At 45.7% G+C, this 18,541-nt stretch overlaps 3 protein-coding genes across 4 annotated transcripts; all 3 read left to right on the top strand.

Annotated features, from left to right (window-relative positions):
* The first annotated feature begins 3,511 nt into the window (after positions 1–3,511).
* On the top strand, positions 3,512–7,774 carry LOC100839553 (peptidyl-tRNA hydrolase ICT1, mitochondrial). 2 transcript variants are annotated; one of them, XM_010230573.3, is made up of 8 exons: positions 3,512–3,855; positions 4,911–4,970; positions 5,414–5,496; positions 5,681–5,745; positions 5,814–5,847; positions 5,948–6,018; positions 6,918–7,038; positions 7,191–7,774. In XM_010230573.3, exons 1-7 carry the CDS (start codon positions 3,585–3,587, stop codon positions 7,006–7,008), a joined length of 675 nt encoding a protein of 224 aa, XP_010228875.1. In that variant the 5' UTR covers positions 3,512–3,584; the 3' UTR covers positions 7,009–7,038; positions 7,191–7,774. The 2 variants fall into 2 exon arrangements, with proteins under 2 accessions (XP_010228875.1, XP_003558349.1); XM_003558301.4 differs by having other exon boundaries at positions 7,152–7,774.
* Positions 7,775–10,770: 2,996 nt separating this feature from the next.
* Positions 10,771–14,153, top strand: LOC100838940 (chloride conductance regulatory protein ICln). Its single transcript, XM_003558299.4, has 7 exons — positions 10,771–11,056; positions 11,158–11,281; positions 12,328–12,445; positions 12,847–12,906; positions 12,991–13,074; positions 13,150–13,226; positions 13,687–14,153. The coding sequence occupies exons 1-7, from the start codon at positions 10,896–10,898 to the stop codon at positions 13,753–13,755; spliced, it is 693 nt and encodes a 230-aa protein (XP_003558347.1). The 5' UTR covers positions 10,771–10,895; the 3' UTR covers positions 13,756–14,153.
* Positions 14,154–16,045: 1,892 nt separating this feature from the next.
* Positions 16,046–18,239, top strand: LOC100838631 (UDP-glucuronate 4-epimerase 3). The gene has a single exon (XM_003558298.4). The coding sequence runs from the start codon at positions 16,284–16,286 to the stop codon at positions 17,727–17,729; it is 1,446 nt and encodes a 481-aa protein (XP_003558346.1). The 5' UTR covers positions 16,046–16,283; the 3' UTR covers positions 17,730–18,239.
* The last annotated feature ends 302 nt before the right edge of the window (positions 18,240–18,541 follow it).

Raw genomic sequence — 18,541 nt, 5'->3', positions numbered from 1 at the left:
ATATGTTCATATTTTGACAAATTTGAGTCACTTAATATGATGATAAGTAGCGACATGGATATGATCTCGTTGATTAGCATGTAGCCGTGAACACAGCCATCCATGCCATCCATCCGCTGGCCACATCCACAATTTTGTTTCCCAAACTAAATCCATCAATTTCATAGGGAGTTGAGCTCGTGTGCTAGAGCAGCAAATGAGCAGAGAGCTCGTGCGTGCAAAAAATGAGATCCGGATGGATGTTTTTTTTCCTGTGAAATCATAGTGCTGCTACAGTGTTTTATAGGGACTGAAACTTTCCTTTACTTTGTCCGAAACGGTCCACACGTTTTTTTCCTATGAAATTCCTTTCCCTTAGAAATCCTACCTTAATTTGTACTCTGTACATTTCCAGATTTGAAATTTTTACGCAAACCACAAATCAATGGTAAGTTTTCTTTTTTTTTTTGGAATACCGCGCTGGAAACCCGCCGCGCGACGCGGCGTGAACTAGGACTTGACACGTTGGCAGCCACGTCAGGTTGCCACGAGCGCAAGCGCGCGGCAGCGCTCTGGTGCGACGGAAGTTGCCAGGCTTCCTCGTGCGCGAGCGCGTGCGTGCGGCAGCGCGCGAGCCCAAGCTGGCTTCGTGCGCGCGGCAGCGCTCTGGCGCGACGGAGGCTTCCTCATCAATTCCGGCCCTGGCGCGCGATGGCCGCCGTCGTGTTGTAGCTCCCCTGAGCGTGCATGCAAGCAGCAAAGCAGAAGGCATCCCACGGCTGCATGCGATTGCCAGCAGCAGCAGCAGAGCAGCAGTCCGTCAGCTTTTGTTTTTTTCATGTGAGTTCAACATTTTTTATTAGTGAGTTTCAAACGAAAAGGCAAGAAGGCGAGGACATGGATCACTCGACTTAGCGGGGTAAAAAATAACTTAAAATTATTGAACAATTTGTGATTTGTAATCCACACGGATTACCATTCTCTAATTAACATAAATAACTATGTCTATCTTTTTTGTCGGAATCTATCAACCACTATCGTATCTCGCATCTGCTTCACTCCAAATTGAGTTACCACTTCGATTTACCTTTGACACCTAGTGCACATAAATTGTCATCCATATTAAATACTACCGTCTTTGATGAACACAATAACCATGCTCGTATGTTTCGGTCAAAAATTTAATATGCACCATCGCATTCCGCATCTCCTCCCATTCAAAATGATCTACCACCTCTATTTAAAACGACCCCAGACAAATCCTATCTTGGTGTCTCTCTTAACAAATACAAATTGTTACACCTAATGCATACATATTGTTACCCATAATGCACAAATTGCCACCCTCTAATGAACATAAATCGGCACCCGTAATGCACATAAATTGTTACAGGCTAATAAACACAAATTGCCACTCGCAATACACACAAATTGCACTCCTAATGAACATAACTATGTACGTCAATCCATTTTGGTCAAGAACCGGCACAAATTGCCTACCTAATACACACAAATTGCCACATCTGATGAACATAAATTTCCATCTCTGATGAACATAAATTGTCATCCAGAATGCAGATAAATTGTCATCCCTGACGCAGATGAATTGCCACTCATAATGAAGATAACTTGCCATCCCTAATGCAGATAAATTGCTACCCATAATGAAGATAAATTGTCATCCCTCATGCGGATGAATTGTCACCCATAATGCAACTAAACTGCCACCCATAATGCAAATAAATTGCTATCCGTAATGCAGATCAATTGCGACATCTGATGAACATAAACTGCCACCCGCAATGCAGACAAATTGCCATCCCAAATGCAGATGAATTGCCACCTTTTATGAACATAAATTGCCCACCCTAATGTAGATAAATGGCCACCTAATATGAACACAAATTGACACAACCTAATGAACACAAACAATCATCGGCATCATAGGTTCATCAATTTCGGGCAAAATCTAGCACCCCCACCCTATCCTACATCTCCTCCACTCCAAATCAAGTTGCCACCTCCATTTAAAACGATCACACACAAAAATATCTATTTGTCGTTCCTAATGAACACAAATTGCCATATATAATGTGCAGAAATTGCCATCCCTATTGAACACAAATTGACATTGATCATGCACATAAATTGTCATACCTAATTAACACAAATTGCCATCCCTAATGAAAAAAAACATGCCAATACATTTTAGTCAAGAACTGGCACATGTATCTCCTCCGCACCGTATCGAGCTACCATCTCCATTAACAGTGACTCCACAACCCTATCGTTTTCTCAAAGATTGGCTTGCCGTACCTCGGCAATCCATGAAAACAATTATGAAAAATCACGATTCATACCTCGCCGACATGGGCACCGGAACTGCACATGGTGGAGGATTTCCTCAGCGTGGTCTTGCAACGCAGCGACGTCCTGGAGTGGAAGGACGTAATGTGCCAGGCGACGCACGGCCTCCTGGCACTAGTGGACAGGCTGTTGTCGGTGCTCGTGTACTTCCACAGCGGGGGCTGCTGCATCGACTCCTACACATAGCCGTCTTTCCACGTGTACTGCCTCCGCGCCGTCTCCGAGCTCCCCAGCGTCATTCTCTATGTCCGGTACCGCTTGGACCCGAGCATCACCTCCCTGCTGCCATCCACGCCGTCACAGATTTCCTCTCCTAGCTTCTGGAGTTGGCCGCCCTCTCAGGACCTTCTTCTCTGCCTGCAACTGCGGCAGCCAGCGACGGCTCATGGCGGTGTGTGGAGAGGGGGCGGTGTGTGGCGGTGCAGCGACGGCGGGGGCGGCGCGAGGAGATGGGGAAGGCTCAGGGCAGCGGCGGGAACGGGGTGCGCGTGGCGGTAGGCGGCGGGCGGAGGCGGGAGGCAGGGCGCGGCGACACGCGGGGCGGGCGCTCGGGACTGTAGGCGGCGCGTGGAGGCGGGGATGGCACCCAGCAGCGGCGGGAGGCAGGGCCCGACAGCGCGCGGGGCGGGCGGTCGGGGCGGTCGGCGGCGACGGGGGGAGCGGGGCGGCGGGGACCGCCCGCGTCGGCGAGGACGCCGACGTTGGGTGAGGAGAAACGAGACCGGGGGAGGAAGAAGGAATGCGTCGCGTTTCGCGTGAGGAGAAACCGAACTGGGAGAGAAAGAGCGAACAGAGAACGCGTCGCGCAAGAAGACGTCAGGGAGAACGTTCACGTGAACTGAGAGCCACGTTGGCGCTGACGTGGAAAGAGGGGAGGCAGCAACACACGTGGTAGACTGTCCAGATCGTGCGCGCAACGAAATGAGCGGCCAGCAGCGCGTCGCGCAAAGAAGACGTGCGCGAGAACGTTCACGCGATATAAATTCCGTTTTTTTTCCTTGCTAACCTCTGATGGTAAGCTAGTATTCCTTTTTTTTAGAAACGAATGTCGGCTCGTTGTTGCTTCAGCATTTATGGGCTTAGAGGATAGCACCATGTTGGGCTGATGCCGGCCCATCATCCAACATAGATTATCACCGAAGGCCTACAAACCCAAATCAATTTCTACCTCTTCTCCCGTTCAGCGTGCCGTGCAAGTCCGGTGGTCTCGTCGCCCGGTTCCGTCCACAGAAAGGCTAATGGCGACCGCCATGAGCACCCGTCTCCTACGGCTCGGCTTCCGTCATGTCCCCTCCCTCCTGCTCCGGGGTCCCCTATTCCCCGCCCCGATTCTGGGCCCGGGAGTCGGCAGGGTCGGGTTGGTCCGGCTCCGATGTTCGGCGGCCGATGCCGGCGACGGCAGGGGCAAGAAGGTTTCAGCACGGCTAGCACTTGCACAGCAGGTGATGCGTGACGCAGAGGAGCGTGCGGCCTCGGCCGGCTCTGACCCCGCCCCAAAGATTACCCTGGGTAACAAGCTCCAAATACCCTATTCCCGCAAAAAAAAAAGCTCCAAATACCCTAATTGTCCCCATTTCCGTAACTCGTGCCTGCTTGTTTAGAAATCAGAAGTAAACTCCTCGAATCATGGCAAAGATGCCAAAGAACCTGTAGTAAGAACTAGATTTTTATTTGTCTTATGACCAGAAACATAGAAGTTGGCTTTAAGATCACGAGGTGCCACATTTGCTAAATGTCAAGTTTGCTTACAATGCATCTGTGGTAAAAATGCTATTTACAGAGCAAGAAACGGGCATCCGTTGCAGCTCCTTAAGTCCACTCTACCTAAGCGTCAAGAGTCTAGCGAGTTGGCCCTCCTGATTGCTCATTCAGCTGTATGTGTCTCTGGCTCTCTGCTACTCACACATACATTTCATGATAAGGACATCTTTCTATCGGTACTTACTTAGCGCCCTAGAATCTATAAAGCTGGCAATGTGGTGAATGCTAGCTCTGAATTCCATTTGGTTGGTCTGTTGTCGATCTGCAAATTTTTAAGCAGAAACCTGTAGTTTGTCAAACAAGTATATTAAGATTAGAGAAGTTGCTAATAGTTATTTCCCTTATGGGTTGTGGCAAAAAGGAATAAATGTTAGGTACAGCCTTGAGGTGATATTGAACTTTTGGTAGCACATTGCTATATCTATCCTGTAACTGTAAGTTTACCTAAGAGGCAATGGAACATCCTGTCTGATTGTTGTGAGGTGACTACTAGCGAGTAAAATACATATGCTTTGCATGGCTTGTCATAGGTGCTTGTTATGCTCATGTAACACCTTTTAATTATTTGTAGTAGGTGTATATGATTGTCATGGACCGGAATAAGAACAATAGTTTGAAGAAATATCTAAGCTGCTAGCACTCAGATAGCATATGTTGCAACTATTTATGTTAAGGCCTTAAGGGTATTAGTTCCACATGCTTTATCCTAGTGATATGTTTTGATTCCCCATGACTGTCAGACAGTGTCTCCAATTGGAACATATATTGAAGCTGTTCTGAAATACCCCATTTTATGTGTGCAGATCATGTTACTCTTAACTTTGCGAGAAGTGGGGGAGCTGGTGGTCAGAATGTTAATAAAGGTTTGCCATTTTTCTGTTCTCCTTACTTTAGTTTATCATCTCATATTTTTGCGTAGTATATCTGAACGACTCTTGATTAAGAATTGTGGAACTTAGAACTTTAAAAAACAATTGCGGAACTTATGATTGATCTATTTTGTTCAACATTTTCAGTTGCTTGTTAGCATGTTTGTTTCCCCTCTTGTCGTGATCAAATAATTGCTGTCGGACCATTAATGGGATGTTTTGTTTGAGGTATCACCTTGCCCTTGGATGGGTTAGTGCAATATGGGATGATGATCCATCAAATTACGAAACTATATTATATTCGTCAACCAAACAAGTGGATTAGGTTCAAAGCTAGTCAAGTCATTCAAACCAGATACCCCATATCTCTTTATATTCAGGATGTCCAAATAGTGATTACTTAAGTACTTACGTATATTGATTTTACCTCTTTACAGTTAATACAAAGGTTGACATGCGGTTCAATGTCGAGAAAGCTCATTGGCTTGGAGAGAGGATTAAGGAACGGATATTACAAACGGTTCGAACGACCTCCTTATTTTGCACATCTTATTTGTCTATGTCACTATCATGTTTCAAGACGATTCAAGATCATGTTGTTTGCTTTTAGTGGATGTTGCTTTTATGTGTGTCTTGTATGTATTTCTGTACTATATTTCATATTTAGAGAGGTTATTCACAATTTAAGTTCTCTGTATGCACAGGAAAAGAACCGGATAAATAAAGATGGTGAACTCGTGATGTCTTCTACAAAAACTAGGACACAAAAGTAAATATTACTTAGCTAGTTTTTTTTAATCATATTTGGATAGCAATTGACATGTTTTATCATCTTAGGGGCAATATTGAAGATGCTTTGCAGAAAATACAGGTATTCTTCATTCATCTCAAGTCTGTCTAGAAGCAATTTGGATGGGTCTCTCTGTTATCGTTATTCTTTATAGCTTACTGCATAAATATTTCATAAACAGGCAATCATTGATGCTGCAGCATATGTTCCTCCGCCACCTTCAGAAGAGCAAAAGAAGAAAATTGAAAAAATGTAAGCTGTTCTTTAGATCATTTGCTTCCTCCAAATTTAGGTGCTAATGTGAGTTTCTTACTGTGACAGAGACCACATTTAAAAAGTTCAATAATTTCTCTGGAAATGCATATCTGCCCTGCATGACGCTGTTTATGATTTCCTTGAATGACTAGCACTTTTATAAACTAAAGAACTAGCCCATCTGTTGCTACTTGCGAGGAGTATTTCTATTTAACGTATGCGTATACTCTTAAGGGTTTGTTGGTTCACTGCATAACATTACCAGGTTGTGTGATTGTTTGGTTTGAAGCCACAACTTGACACAACTCACTTAGGCAAGTTTGACCATTTTGGACTTTTGTTTCACTTGCTGCCTGGCCTGATGTCCTACCTAGCATAGACACATTTTAGTTTCCAAAACTTGCCACAATTGTGGTGGATGCTTAGCATTTTTTTGGCAACGTGTGACCTCAAACCAAACAGGACCAAGAACCTCATTCGTTCCCCACATTAGTGTTTGTTATTACAACTACGACTTGCCGCACTTTCTTAGCTCCATGACCCTTATGTCGTGGACTCAGGGCATGTCTGGTTGTTAGTTTGTCCTACGATGGCAGTTATTTGGTTTGCTTCCTCAACTGTGGCGCCTAAAACCTCCTACCCCATAGGTATATTGCAAGCAAATATAACTATTGCATCTTCAAGCAAAGTTGAAATCTGTGCTGTTGCATCTGAAAGATGCTCCCTCCGTTCCATAATTCTTGTCGAAATATTACATGTATCTAGATGCCTTTTAGGAATAGATACATCCATTTTTGGGCAAATTTGAGACAAGAATTATGGAACGGAGGGAGTACATGAGAAGATATATTATCAAAGCACACTGGTTAACTCAGTTGATCTATGTGTCATGACAGTGCTGCAGCCGCTGAGAGGAACAGAATTCAAAACAAGAAGGTGCTTTCACAGAAGAAGGAATTTAGAAGGAACAGAACTAGCTGGGATTGATTACAGGATAACAAAAATGTCTTCTCCATGGTAACTGCTGTTGTTTTTATCAATCTCCATGTTGTAGTTTTAGTGTCTACTCCGTATGTATCAGTAACATCACCACATAAATTCCGAGACACTAACCACTGGCATTTACTCAGCGTCGGACATAGCTTCAGCTGATTCTTGTACCCATATAGATGTAAAGAACGGGTCAATGTGGCGGCATCTTGGTGAATGAAGATAACAGACAAATTTTTGTCTCGTCCAGTCGGAAACCAGTAAAACGTAAAGAACAAGGGCAAAAGCATGGTGATGCCATCTTGCTGGAGATTGCTAGTTACACAGCCAGTTTTTGTTTCATCCATCGGAAACCAGCGCCTGACGAGTAACACTGCTTCTGTCCAAATACGCACTATGCATCGGTGGTCCTGATCGCTGAACTTACCAGATGCATCACATGTTCACTGGGCACTCATATGTAAAACTGTAACAATCATTCACCCAATTAGAACTGCCAGCTCTACCAGTTTGAGAATCGTGCCGCGTGTTCTGAGCGTTGCTGTGCCTAACTGAGCATTCAGATTTGTGGGATCAACGTGTTTTTTTAGATGTTGGGATCAACATGTTGATACCGTATCCATGGACGAACCTTTTTTTTTCAAAAAGACATTCTAAGGGATTTATACTGTTATCTATGACCATACATCATGTAATTCGTATATGTTCTCATCTTATTGATTTGTGTGAAATAAAATAGTGATGTGTATAGTGTGACAGAACACTTGTACTTCCTCTGTCCAATAAAAGATGTTAACAAATTTGAATGTATCTAGATGTGATTTAGTGTATAAATGCATTTAAATTTAGTAAAAGCTGAGACAGTACAAGACTTTTGGTGGTTGACCATCAGAAGTTATGGGCCGTGCTTCGCTGGATCTGCGTTCGAATGGGGCATGTGTAGAGTCACAAAGCCTTTTTCTTTTGAAATGCACTGAGGGGCTGCGAACTGGAAAGGTTAAAAATGAGTACTTGTACCATACAATGGTACGGGATTTTGCAGAGATTTCTCACGGGACCATCTAGCTCGAATTTCTTTCCGCCAAAATTCGAGCGACCCACGTCTGGCCGGCTACAAAGTGGCTGTTCATGGCGCCCATCAGCAGCAGGCCGTACAGCGAAGACGTCTTCAGACCGTCAGAAGACCTTGTAGGTTGTGCCAGCACACTGCTGGCGTCCCGTTGCGTGACAGCGTGAGCACAGTGGCACGCCGTGCAGTCCTCGCTCCGCCAGACAGACGTCAGATGCCCGGACGCATGCCGGCATGGGCGACAGAGTTTGGCCCGGTCAGCTCATCTCCGTCTCATGTCAGGCTCGGCTCATCTCAGCACAGCGCTCGCAGACGTGCCGTTCCATGCCGCTCGCTCCCTCCCTCGTCATTCGCGCCGACCCTTGTCAGACGGCGGGAGTCACGCGCCGCTGGCGACCTAGCGGGGGGTTGCCGTATGGGTGCACCAGCAGTAGCTTGTTTGTTTGACCGGTGGGTCAACAAGTCACGTCGCCCTGGCCAGTAGAGTAGCTAGTTTGCCATCTGCGGAGACGCTCTACGCCCGTCGTGTCACTCCATTTGTCTCCGCCGACCCGTCACTCACAGCTGGGTCGATGTGAAAGCATGACGCGACGCGGGCGTGGAAAAAACCGGGAGCGGGGGAGCGGCCGTGGCGGAAGGAACTCGAAGCCGATGGATCCCGCGAGCCGGCAAAAACCGATCGGCATCGTCTTCCCCGCGTGTCTTCGCGGATCCGTGGTTAGGCTGAACGGCGGCATCGGCCTGCCGTGCCCGTGCGCCGCAGAGGCTGCACAGGCAGAGCACGGACTTGTTTGCTGTACCCGTTCGCTGGGTATCTCGTGGCCGCGGCCCGTGCCGGCGCGAACGAGGGGCTACCGGTACCGAGGCGTCTCGTCTGCGGTTTTACTGTGCTCCGGTCAATGGAGCTGCGGTCCGCAACTGTAGCTGTTCCTATCGCCGTCCTGTATGTTGGGACGTTGTTGCTGCTCACGGACGGAAACAACGGTACCTTTTATTTGTAATGTTCTGTTTTCTTTTATTTAACCAAAGTTACAAAGAAACATAATAACACATACAAACATATACTTCTTCCGTCCCATAATACGAGGCATGCGCACATCCTAAGATCTTCAAATATAAGTTAAATAATTAAAAAATTATATCATTAGAAAGTTTTTTATAACGAATCTAATAATGTATTTTTGTTAAAAAACATATATATTTAATTAATCGAATTAAGAATTTAGAGATGCATGCGTGCCTCATATTATGGAACGGAGGAAGTAACATGTATGTATTACAAAATATATATCATGACACGTTAATAAAACTAATTTATAGTTATTATGACAGGTTAATAAAACTAATTTATATATGGAGTCGGTAAATTAAATTTAACAAAGTTTGACTTGGAATGAAGCTACAACATCTTGTAATTTGAGAATGAGAAGGCCGCGACCAGAGTGCTTCCTTAATAACATGTGCTCCATCTCGATCTCGCTCATGGTTGCTCCACATCCACGTGACATTGCGTAGGTTACACTGTCCTTCACAAATGCATGACAATCTTAAATCCTAACATTATATTTTTACACTATCTTTTATCGTTTATATCACAATTTAGTTCTTAGAAAATCAGACAGGAGCAATTTTATGTTACCTATCCAGATATATACTTCCTCCGATACTAAATTGTTGTCGAAATATTACATGTATCTAGACGCTTTTTAAAAATAGATGCATCCCTGTTTGGGTAAATTTGAGTCAAGAATTTAGAATCAGAGAGAGTATTTTGTATTTTCAAGCACAGTTGAAAAACTGATCACATTCTTCTACTAAGTAACGTGTTTACATATGGAGGTATTACGAAATGTTTTCTTAAACAACTTGCATTTCTTGTTATGCTAAGTGAGGAACCAAGAACAAAACAACCAACCGCTATTAGCTACTCTTATTCTTCAATGAAAAAAGTAGGACACAGTATATGCGCCCTAGCCAAAGTATGTGATGTCGACCTCTCAAATCCTCTCATTCTTCTTTCTTACTAGGATATCTCCACCGTGTTGTCTGGCTATACCTTCATTTTTCTTTTTTCCTTGCTCTTGCCACCTTTGTGGTTTGTCTCCAAACCTCCATTAGCGTGTTCGACATCAGTGGCCCTTGGTGGTATTGATCGCCAATCATCAGTGAGGTGAGCCACCGCTTTTTTTTTTCTTGTCCCCGGTCATTCTTTTTTATCTTTTATTATCTCTCCTACTCCCACATCGTCCTACCAAATATGATCAAAAAAGCAAATTGTGGGCACAATAAACTCTTTCGTGGAAATTGTAGTGATGCCTTTAGCTAGAAACGGGCCAACAAAAACTTAGAAAAATGACATCACGTTGGATTTTGCAACGAAATATCTCCTGAAACATATACTTTCAATATGATAAGTGAATAACTTAAAAATGTAAAAAAAATAGAATAAATGGTTTCGTGATCATTCTAGTCTTCTGCATGCTTGTAAATTTTCTTTGAGACAAACAAATATTTTGTGTTTAAAAAATACTCTATCTCTAAAGAATTAGTGATTTTTAGGACTTAATTTATTCGACTTGCTTTTGACATCCCGGAATATTTTTTTCACCTTTGACTCTTTGAGTTTCCGGATTTGCAAGCTTTCATAGCTGAGTGCTCGGACCAAGACTTTATAACGGCGTACCAGCCGCTGGCAGGCGCAGCACACAACTCCGTCTTCCACTTCGGCCGCTGCTAAACCCTTTCAAAAGAACCCCCAAATCTCCCACACTCCAAACACGAAACCCTAGCTCGCTTCCTCCCCTTTGCCGTCCCCATGGCGCCAGGGCTCAAACGCTTCACCGACGTTGCGGGCGACGGCACACCTCTCCTTGATGGTGCCTCTGGCGAGGAGCTCGTCCGCGTGGAGCGCGCCGCTTCTGTTGCCCTCGGCCCCCGCGCGCCGGAGGCCCCGGGAACCCTTTTCGTCACCACTAGGTAACGAGCTCACGGCTCTTACGAGTTGCGACACCCTGCCGCGTTGTGACCATCTCTTCTGACGCCTAATGTTTCGGGCACGGCTTACTTTCCGTTTCCAGGAGGGTGATTTGGCTCAGTGAAGCGGAGAAGGGCAAGGGCTACTCGGTGGATTTCCTGGACATCACGCTGCACGCTGTGTCGCGTGACCCGGAGGCGTACCCCTCTCCCTGCCTTTACACGCAGGTGATTGGGGATACAACCTCTGCTTTTGCTAAGTTTGGGTGCTCGGTGTGGAATTTTGTGCTATTGGTGACTAATATTTGGGTCCTCGGTGTGGATTTTGTGCTAGTATTTGGTACTAATTCAGCAAATGGTTGATCAGCAGTAGCTCTCGTGCTGTATCATTTGTGGGTTTTTTGTTGGGGTGTACTTTAGGTTCGACTGACCTGGATCATTGCTCTGATCCTGTTGGTGTTTTAGCTGAACTAGTATTGGTGGTCTGGTTGATAGTCCATTTCAGCTCACAACACTATATCAGGAGGCTCGTTAGAACGCAGAATGCCATTTTTGTTGTTGCCGTTCCTTCTATATTAGGCAGTGCCTCGTAGCTTGGAGCCTTGGAGGGACATGAGCTTTGGTTTGGTGGGATTCTGGCACATAGATCATTTAGCATACCGATTGTGTCACATGCTGCATATTTATTTATCTTAGTATAGTTTAATGGTAGGTCTGAGCTGTAGCATAAATTGTTGTTGGCACCATTAACCTCTGGAGTGTTGCTTGGTTCACTGGGATGTTAAAACAGAGAGGTATCCGACTGGCGGAATTATGTGGTTGATCGTGTGAGTTACTTGGGAGTTATGGTTGTTGTACTAAAATGTTAGTTAGCTTCATATTAGTTCCCTAGGTGGGCTAATCTCCGTATTTCAATGTCCTTTAGTAGGAATTACTATCTTTAATGTGTACATGGACCGCCTGGTGTAGTGTTTGAGCCTCCTTTCTTGGTAGGTAGCAATGGCCTGTGTTATCCCTGACTAACGTTGCCCATTTACAATCCCAGTAACTAGTTGCCAGATGCTGTTGTGTTTGGACAATTGAAGTTGAAAAAGGGAAACTAGCTTTTGCTTGTATACAAAATCAATCTAGCGTTGGCAAAAAAACTATGAGCAAGTTTGTTTATACTAATTCGTGGTTGGTTATGACTTTTTTATTTGTTGTCAGGTAGGTAATCATTTGTTTGGATTCTCTAGTTCTAATATGCATATCCTGCTTATTTGATTTATTTATAGCTTGAAGCTGAATCTGGCTCCGATGAAGATGCTGGCAACTTAGATTCTGAAGCACTTGGTGATTTACAGCTAGCAAAAATCGCCGAGATGCGTATTATACTGTCAGATGCTTCTCAACGTATCCTTTTAAATTAGTCTGTCTCATATTTTGTAGCCCACTTTATGTCTTGTGCTTTTATGCTGCAGTGCAGTTGCCTTCCGATTTCAGTGTCAAAACTACCTTCTGAAGTGTTTTCTTTATTTTTGAGAGGATTAGTTATATCCTCTTTGTTGACAGATGGTTTCCGTTTCCACTCCAATATTTTATCTCTTGTTACACTGATAGCTGTGATTTTCTAACGACTTATGCATTTAAGAAATGAATTGCACAAATGGGCAGATCGAATATGAAATTAGAAATACTTGTTATGAAACGGATATTTGTTCCTCAAACTTAATTTCAAATCATTCCAGAAGACAACCCCTTGTTCTTGAAACACCTGTGTTATTTTGTGTCTGATATCCTTGACAGACCTTTAGTAGATTCACTTTTTGATGTCTTCTGCCAGTGTGCTGGACTGAACCCTGATCCTAATGTTGGTAAGTAATGTTATGGCACATAATACTTGATTTTTTTTTCCTGGAAAAATTGCACTGCAAATTGGTGTTTTCTTTCAATTTCAGATGAGAATGAAGAGAATAGCTGGTTCCATGGTGAAGATATGGCTGATGGTGGCTGGATTCATGGTGATGAACACATGGCGGATGGTAAGTTTACATTTTATTTACATTTGCTGCTGATGTTTGAGTAAAGATTTGATTGTTATCTTAATTTTCTTGCAGCAATTGACCCTGAGTTTTTTACTGCCAACCCGATTGGTCAAAATGATGGGTATGATCTCAATAGTTCTGTACTTGAGGTATGCACTGACTGGATTTACTCTTCAAAAAAATTAATGACTAGGCAAACATATCAGATTAAGTGAATGTTAAGCTGAGGTAGTCCTTTTTGGTCTTAAGTTCTTGTAAGTGATCTTTTTTCAATGTTGCACTCGAGGCCAATCAAGATCACTGTCTAAGGTCATACCTGAACATGGTCCACAACAAGTGAGTATATCTGAGTTATTTAGCTGTGAAGACAATTAGTGACATGGTTTTATAAAGATCAAGTTGCATGGTTCTAAGCAGTTATATTTATGGATTAGCAGCAACATGATTGTTAATGTAATTAAAAATACTTGTTATGAAATGAGTTATGATGATTCAACGATTGGGAAGACTGGCACATGTCATGCGTTCCTATGTTATGTGTATAGAACTACGGAGTATACTTGACAATGATCAACTATCAGCTAATGCTGCTGTTATTTATACACGCAGCTTCAAATCAATGACCAGCGTTTCGAGGATGCAGATGAAGAGCAGGTGCCCCGAGAAAATGGGCATTAGAAGCGAATATACGTTCATTTTTACGTATCATGTTCCTCAAGAGGACCATGTGATTAGTTTGGTTGAAGAGCACTGTCGGTGCTGCTTGGTTTGCCTCATACTGTTTTGTCGACAGTGTTCTTTGTCCTTCCTAGATGCTAATAGGGTCAATGGCAACCGTGTAGAGTTGCATCGATGGTAACTTTTGTGAGAGAAGGTCTTGCTGCTGGTCAAGAATGTAACATGTAGAGCTTGGTGGAGAATCGAATGGACGGGGTCCAATAACTTTTTATTTTATCTAACCAATACAAGGGGAAAGATGGGGGTATATCATGGTACTATGTACTCCGTATTACGTAGGACCTAGAGATTCAAGTAAAACTGGCTGGAAATGTATTGCGTTGCTGGAATAGTCTTCATTTCTTATTCTTTTTCTTTTCGAAAAGAAAATGGTCTCCATATCGAAGTTCCAAAGGCTGAAAGGTGTTCGCTGGGCGTAAGATTTGGGCTCAATTTCTCAGCTATCCTGACCAGACAACTGGTTTTCAAAGAAACCATTACAATAAATCAAAACAAATGGGTTGGTCCAGGCTAGTTTCTGGCTTTCAGCTGGGCCAAGCGGCCCGACAGGGTCCAAGCTGAAAAGGGTGTAGCTTTATTTTCACCGTGTCTTTCTCCAGAGAAATTTTACGGCTTCGTACATTGGTACTCCACGTATCATGTTACACTGTGGTTCCATGGTTCGTTTCTTGCATGTTGGAAAGGCCTGATACTTCTATGCCGGATAGAGACCTGAAGTGGTTGTTGCGGGAGTGGCCACTCGTTCGTCGGTACGGGAGAGGAGAACAGGAAATGCATACGAACGTGCAGAGGACATCTCATTCAGATCTTTCCCCATGGACGTATGGGCACGTGTAGGCGCCACCGAACCTCAAGTTAAGCACGGACGGGCGTTCCAACACCGATGGGAAGCCGACGACGACAGCCGAGCCGGAGCACGCGCGCCACGTCTCTTGCGTGCACGCGCCGAGCCACCGACCACGGCAACGCGCCCAGTCCGGAGACCCAGCTGATGCAATAACAGCAAAAACTCGAGCAGTGATGCAACACGGTATACATCGTCGTAGAATCGTCAAGCTATTACCTTTCTCCATCTGGCTGGATATATGTCGACGGATTCTATTCGGGTTTTGTTGTCGACTGAAGAACGAGGAAGCACGGGGCTTGGCCAGCAGGGAGATCCTGATGGAAGTTTTCGAATTCATCGTGTGGATCTGATCTGATCTGGTGTGGAACTTGGCGTTGAACTCTGCACCGGCGCCACCTGCTACCAATTGGACCGATGACGCTTCATTCTCAAGTCAAAATGCTTAACCTTGATACGCACTCAAACACACGATGCCGTTTATCTATCTTTTCTACCAACAGGGAAGGAATAATAATAATAACTCAAATAGCATCCAATCACTGTCCAATTGTTTAGTGCTCCGAGCGCGTACTACTATGCACCAGCTGCACATCTTATGCAACATGTGACATGTGAGTGTTTATCACGGCTTTCATTTCGTGTTGACTGGCAGTGCAATACGTGCAGATCAATAGATCATGTCATGTGCGACAGCATGTGAGACACGAACGTATGTGCGACAGAAAGACGAACGCAACCAAGGCTCATCATCGGCAAGAACAACAAGCTCGACGATCGACGGTGCTTTATCCGATTTCATGGCTGAAATGCCAATCCTTATCCCGTGATCCGACCTTTCGTAGGACCAGCACCCCACTGGCCACTCGATTCCCTCCCTGCCCGGTACACATCCGAAAATCGCACCAGATAACGATTAGCCATGATTTTGAACAACTAATCCGAGGTCCCCCAACAACCAGACGAAAATGCAGCAAAATCTCGGTAACTGCCTGCCACGGCTCCACAGATTTCAAAAAGGGGCAAACGGGAGAAACGGAAGGGAGAAAACTGGGTTGCATTTTCCGCAGCAACTCCACCTACTCTTTTTTAGATTTTGGGGCTTCCCGTGTGCACTGCGGATCACATTTATATTTGTACTTTTGCAGTTTGCAGTTGGTTTCGCAGGAACTCACGTTCACAAGTTACTGTTTGACCCTAAAATTGGAATGTTACGATATGTTACCAGTACATGGCGTCCCGTAAATCCAGTATCTTTGGCAACAGTTCCACGTTTTCAAATTCGAAGCGCGGATCTATCGCCTTCGCAATTTTTTCTGCGCAAGTCCATAAATAATAATCTATGGCCCATAATAAAGCCAGACAGAAAAGGAAAGGAAACGGGGGGATTATTCGGCAGATGTACGAAAGCCCAGGCAGTCATTGGCTGGCTCCTAGAAAATCTAAAAAAGAAAGAGAAATCCCCACGATTTCTCCTCAAATGTAGCGCCGGGGGAAACAAAATCGCCCTAAACGGAGACGCCGGAACGAATCAAAACCATCGCGAGAAAACGGAAAGCAAAAAGCCCTCCAAACCCCACCCAATCCCGAGATCCAGCGAGCAGCCGCATTGCCGCAGATCGAGATGGCGCCGCAGCTGACCGGCGCGCCAGGCTCGGCGGCGGCGGCGGCCGGCGCGGCGGCCGTCAAGTCGCAGTTCCACCACTACCACCACCACCGCCTCCCCCCGCGCCACCACCACTCCTCCGCGACGTCGCTCCTCTCCAAGCTCGCCTTCTGGTCCGTCTGCTCCCTCTCGCTACTCCTCGCCTTCCTCCTCCTCTCCCCCTCCGCCGCCCCCGCCCCGCGCGCCTCCCCCGACTCCCCGCGCCGCTCCCTCCACGCATCCCCTTCCGCCACCTGGGGCGGCGCCGCCTGGGAGAAGAAGGTGCGGGCCTCCGCGCGGGTCAGACGGACCAACGGGCGTGGCCTCTCCGTCCTCGTCACGGGGGCCGCGGGCTTCGTCGGCTGCCACGCGGCCGCCGCGCTGCGCCGCCGGGGCGACGGCGTACTCGGACTCGATAACTTCAACGACTACTACGACCCCGCCCTCAAGCGCGGCCGGGCCGCACTACTCGCACGCTCGGGGGTCTACGTTGTCGACGGCGACATCGCGGACGCCGAGCTCCTCGCCAAGCTGTTCGATGTCGCGCCTTTCACGCACGTCCTGCATCTCGCTGCTCAGGCAGGCGTGCGGCACGCGCTCGTTGACCCGATGTCCTATGTACGGGCAAACGTGGCCGGACTCGTGGCGCTGCTTGAGGCGGCGCGCGCAGCCGACCCGCAGCCGGCGATCGTCTGGGCATCTTCGTCTTCAGTGTACGGACTGAACTCTCATGTGCCTTTCTCCGAGCATGACAGGACGGACCGACCAGCGTCTCTGTATGCAGCGACCAAGAAGGCTGGTGAGGAGATCGCTCATGTCTACAACCACATCTATGGGCTCTCGCTCACCGCCCTCCGGTTTTTTACCGTCTATGGGCCGTGGGGGCGCCCCGACATGGCATACTTCTTCTTCACCCGGGACATTCTTGCTGGTCGACCAATCACGGTGTATGAGAGTTCTGGTGGAGGCACACACCAGACCACAATTTCCCGGGATTTCACCTACATTGATGATATTGTGAAAGGGTGTGTTGCGGCATTGGATACAGCTGGGCGGAGCACAGGCAGCGGTGGCAAAAAGCGAGGGCCGGCGCCATTCAGGACATACAATTTGGGGAACACGTCTCCTGTGCCGGTGACACAGCTGGTGGATTTACTGGAGAAGATGCTCAAGGTGAAGGCTGTGAGGAGAGTTGTTAAGATGCCAAGGAATGGGGATGTGCCTTACACACATGCTAACATCAGCCTTGCACAGCGGGAGCTTGGGTACCAGCCATCAACTGATCTCCAAACAGGGCTCAAGAAGTTTGTACGGTGGTATCTTGAGTACTACATGCCTGAGTTGGCTGTGAAGCTGAAGCAGCACGGCAGTAGCAATAGCAAGGGTTTGCGTGGTCGGAATGGCAGCACGAGCAGCGCAAGATGACTGACTGTTCAGTTTCTGGATGCCCCTCTTCTGACGGTGTGTATCAGAGATCTGATCCCGTGCTTAATTCATCAGATTTTGAGGGGCTCATATTACTCAGCGCCTTCTTCAAGTGAAATGAAACGATCATTAAGTAGCCTAGTGTTGGAAAACTGTTGCTTCTGTTTGCTTCCCATAGCTGAGCATTCACTCCCTGGTTCCATTAGTTGGTTCTTAGGATGACACTGCTCAGAAGATTTTTCAATCATTTTGGGGACAGGCGGTGCATTTTAAAGACCACGATAGATTCTTTTAGTGACATTCTGTACCACAGGAGAGAAGGAAGTACATCATGACTCTGTTTCTTTTGTTCAATTGAAATAGTTCTGATCGACATTCAGTTCTCTCTGAACCATATGTCTTACTGAAATTCATGTTAGTTTCCTGTATGGTGGTCCATACTCTTAGGACCTCTGGTATAAAATATTTTGTTCTCATGAGAATATTAGAATCTAGTATTTCCTTTGTGAATACTGCTGTGATAAAAGTACATCTTCAGTTCTTGCTATCATAACCCACTGTTGTTGAATTAGATTACTTGTTTTGTCGGGGCTGATCAATCTAACCACGGTGTATTATTCATTTTTGGTTAGTTGTGAGTTTGTGATTGCTAGCAAGTTTGTGCGGCATATTAGAATTTTTACATGTTCTTTGGTCACTAGTAATTGGTATAACTGATATGATAGCGACTCTAGCTCTGCTGTTCAAGTGCTCGAATTATCTGATTATGCTTTCTGATTATGAACTAGATATATTAAATCAATCAGTAGTTA

This window comes from Brachypodium distachyon, chromosome 1 (assembly GCF_000005505.3).
Source record: "Brachypodium distachyon strain Bd21 chromosome 1, Brachypodium_distachyon_v3.0, whole genome shotgun sequence".
Classification (NCBI taxonomy): domain Eukaryota; kingdom Viridiplantae; phylum Streptophyta; class Magnoliopsida; order Poales; family Poaceae; genus Brachypodium; species Brachypodium distachyon.
This window is presented reverse-complemented; position numbering and strand designations above follow the sequence as displayed.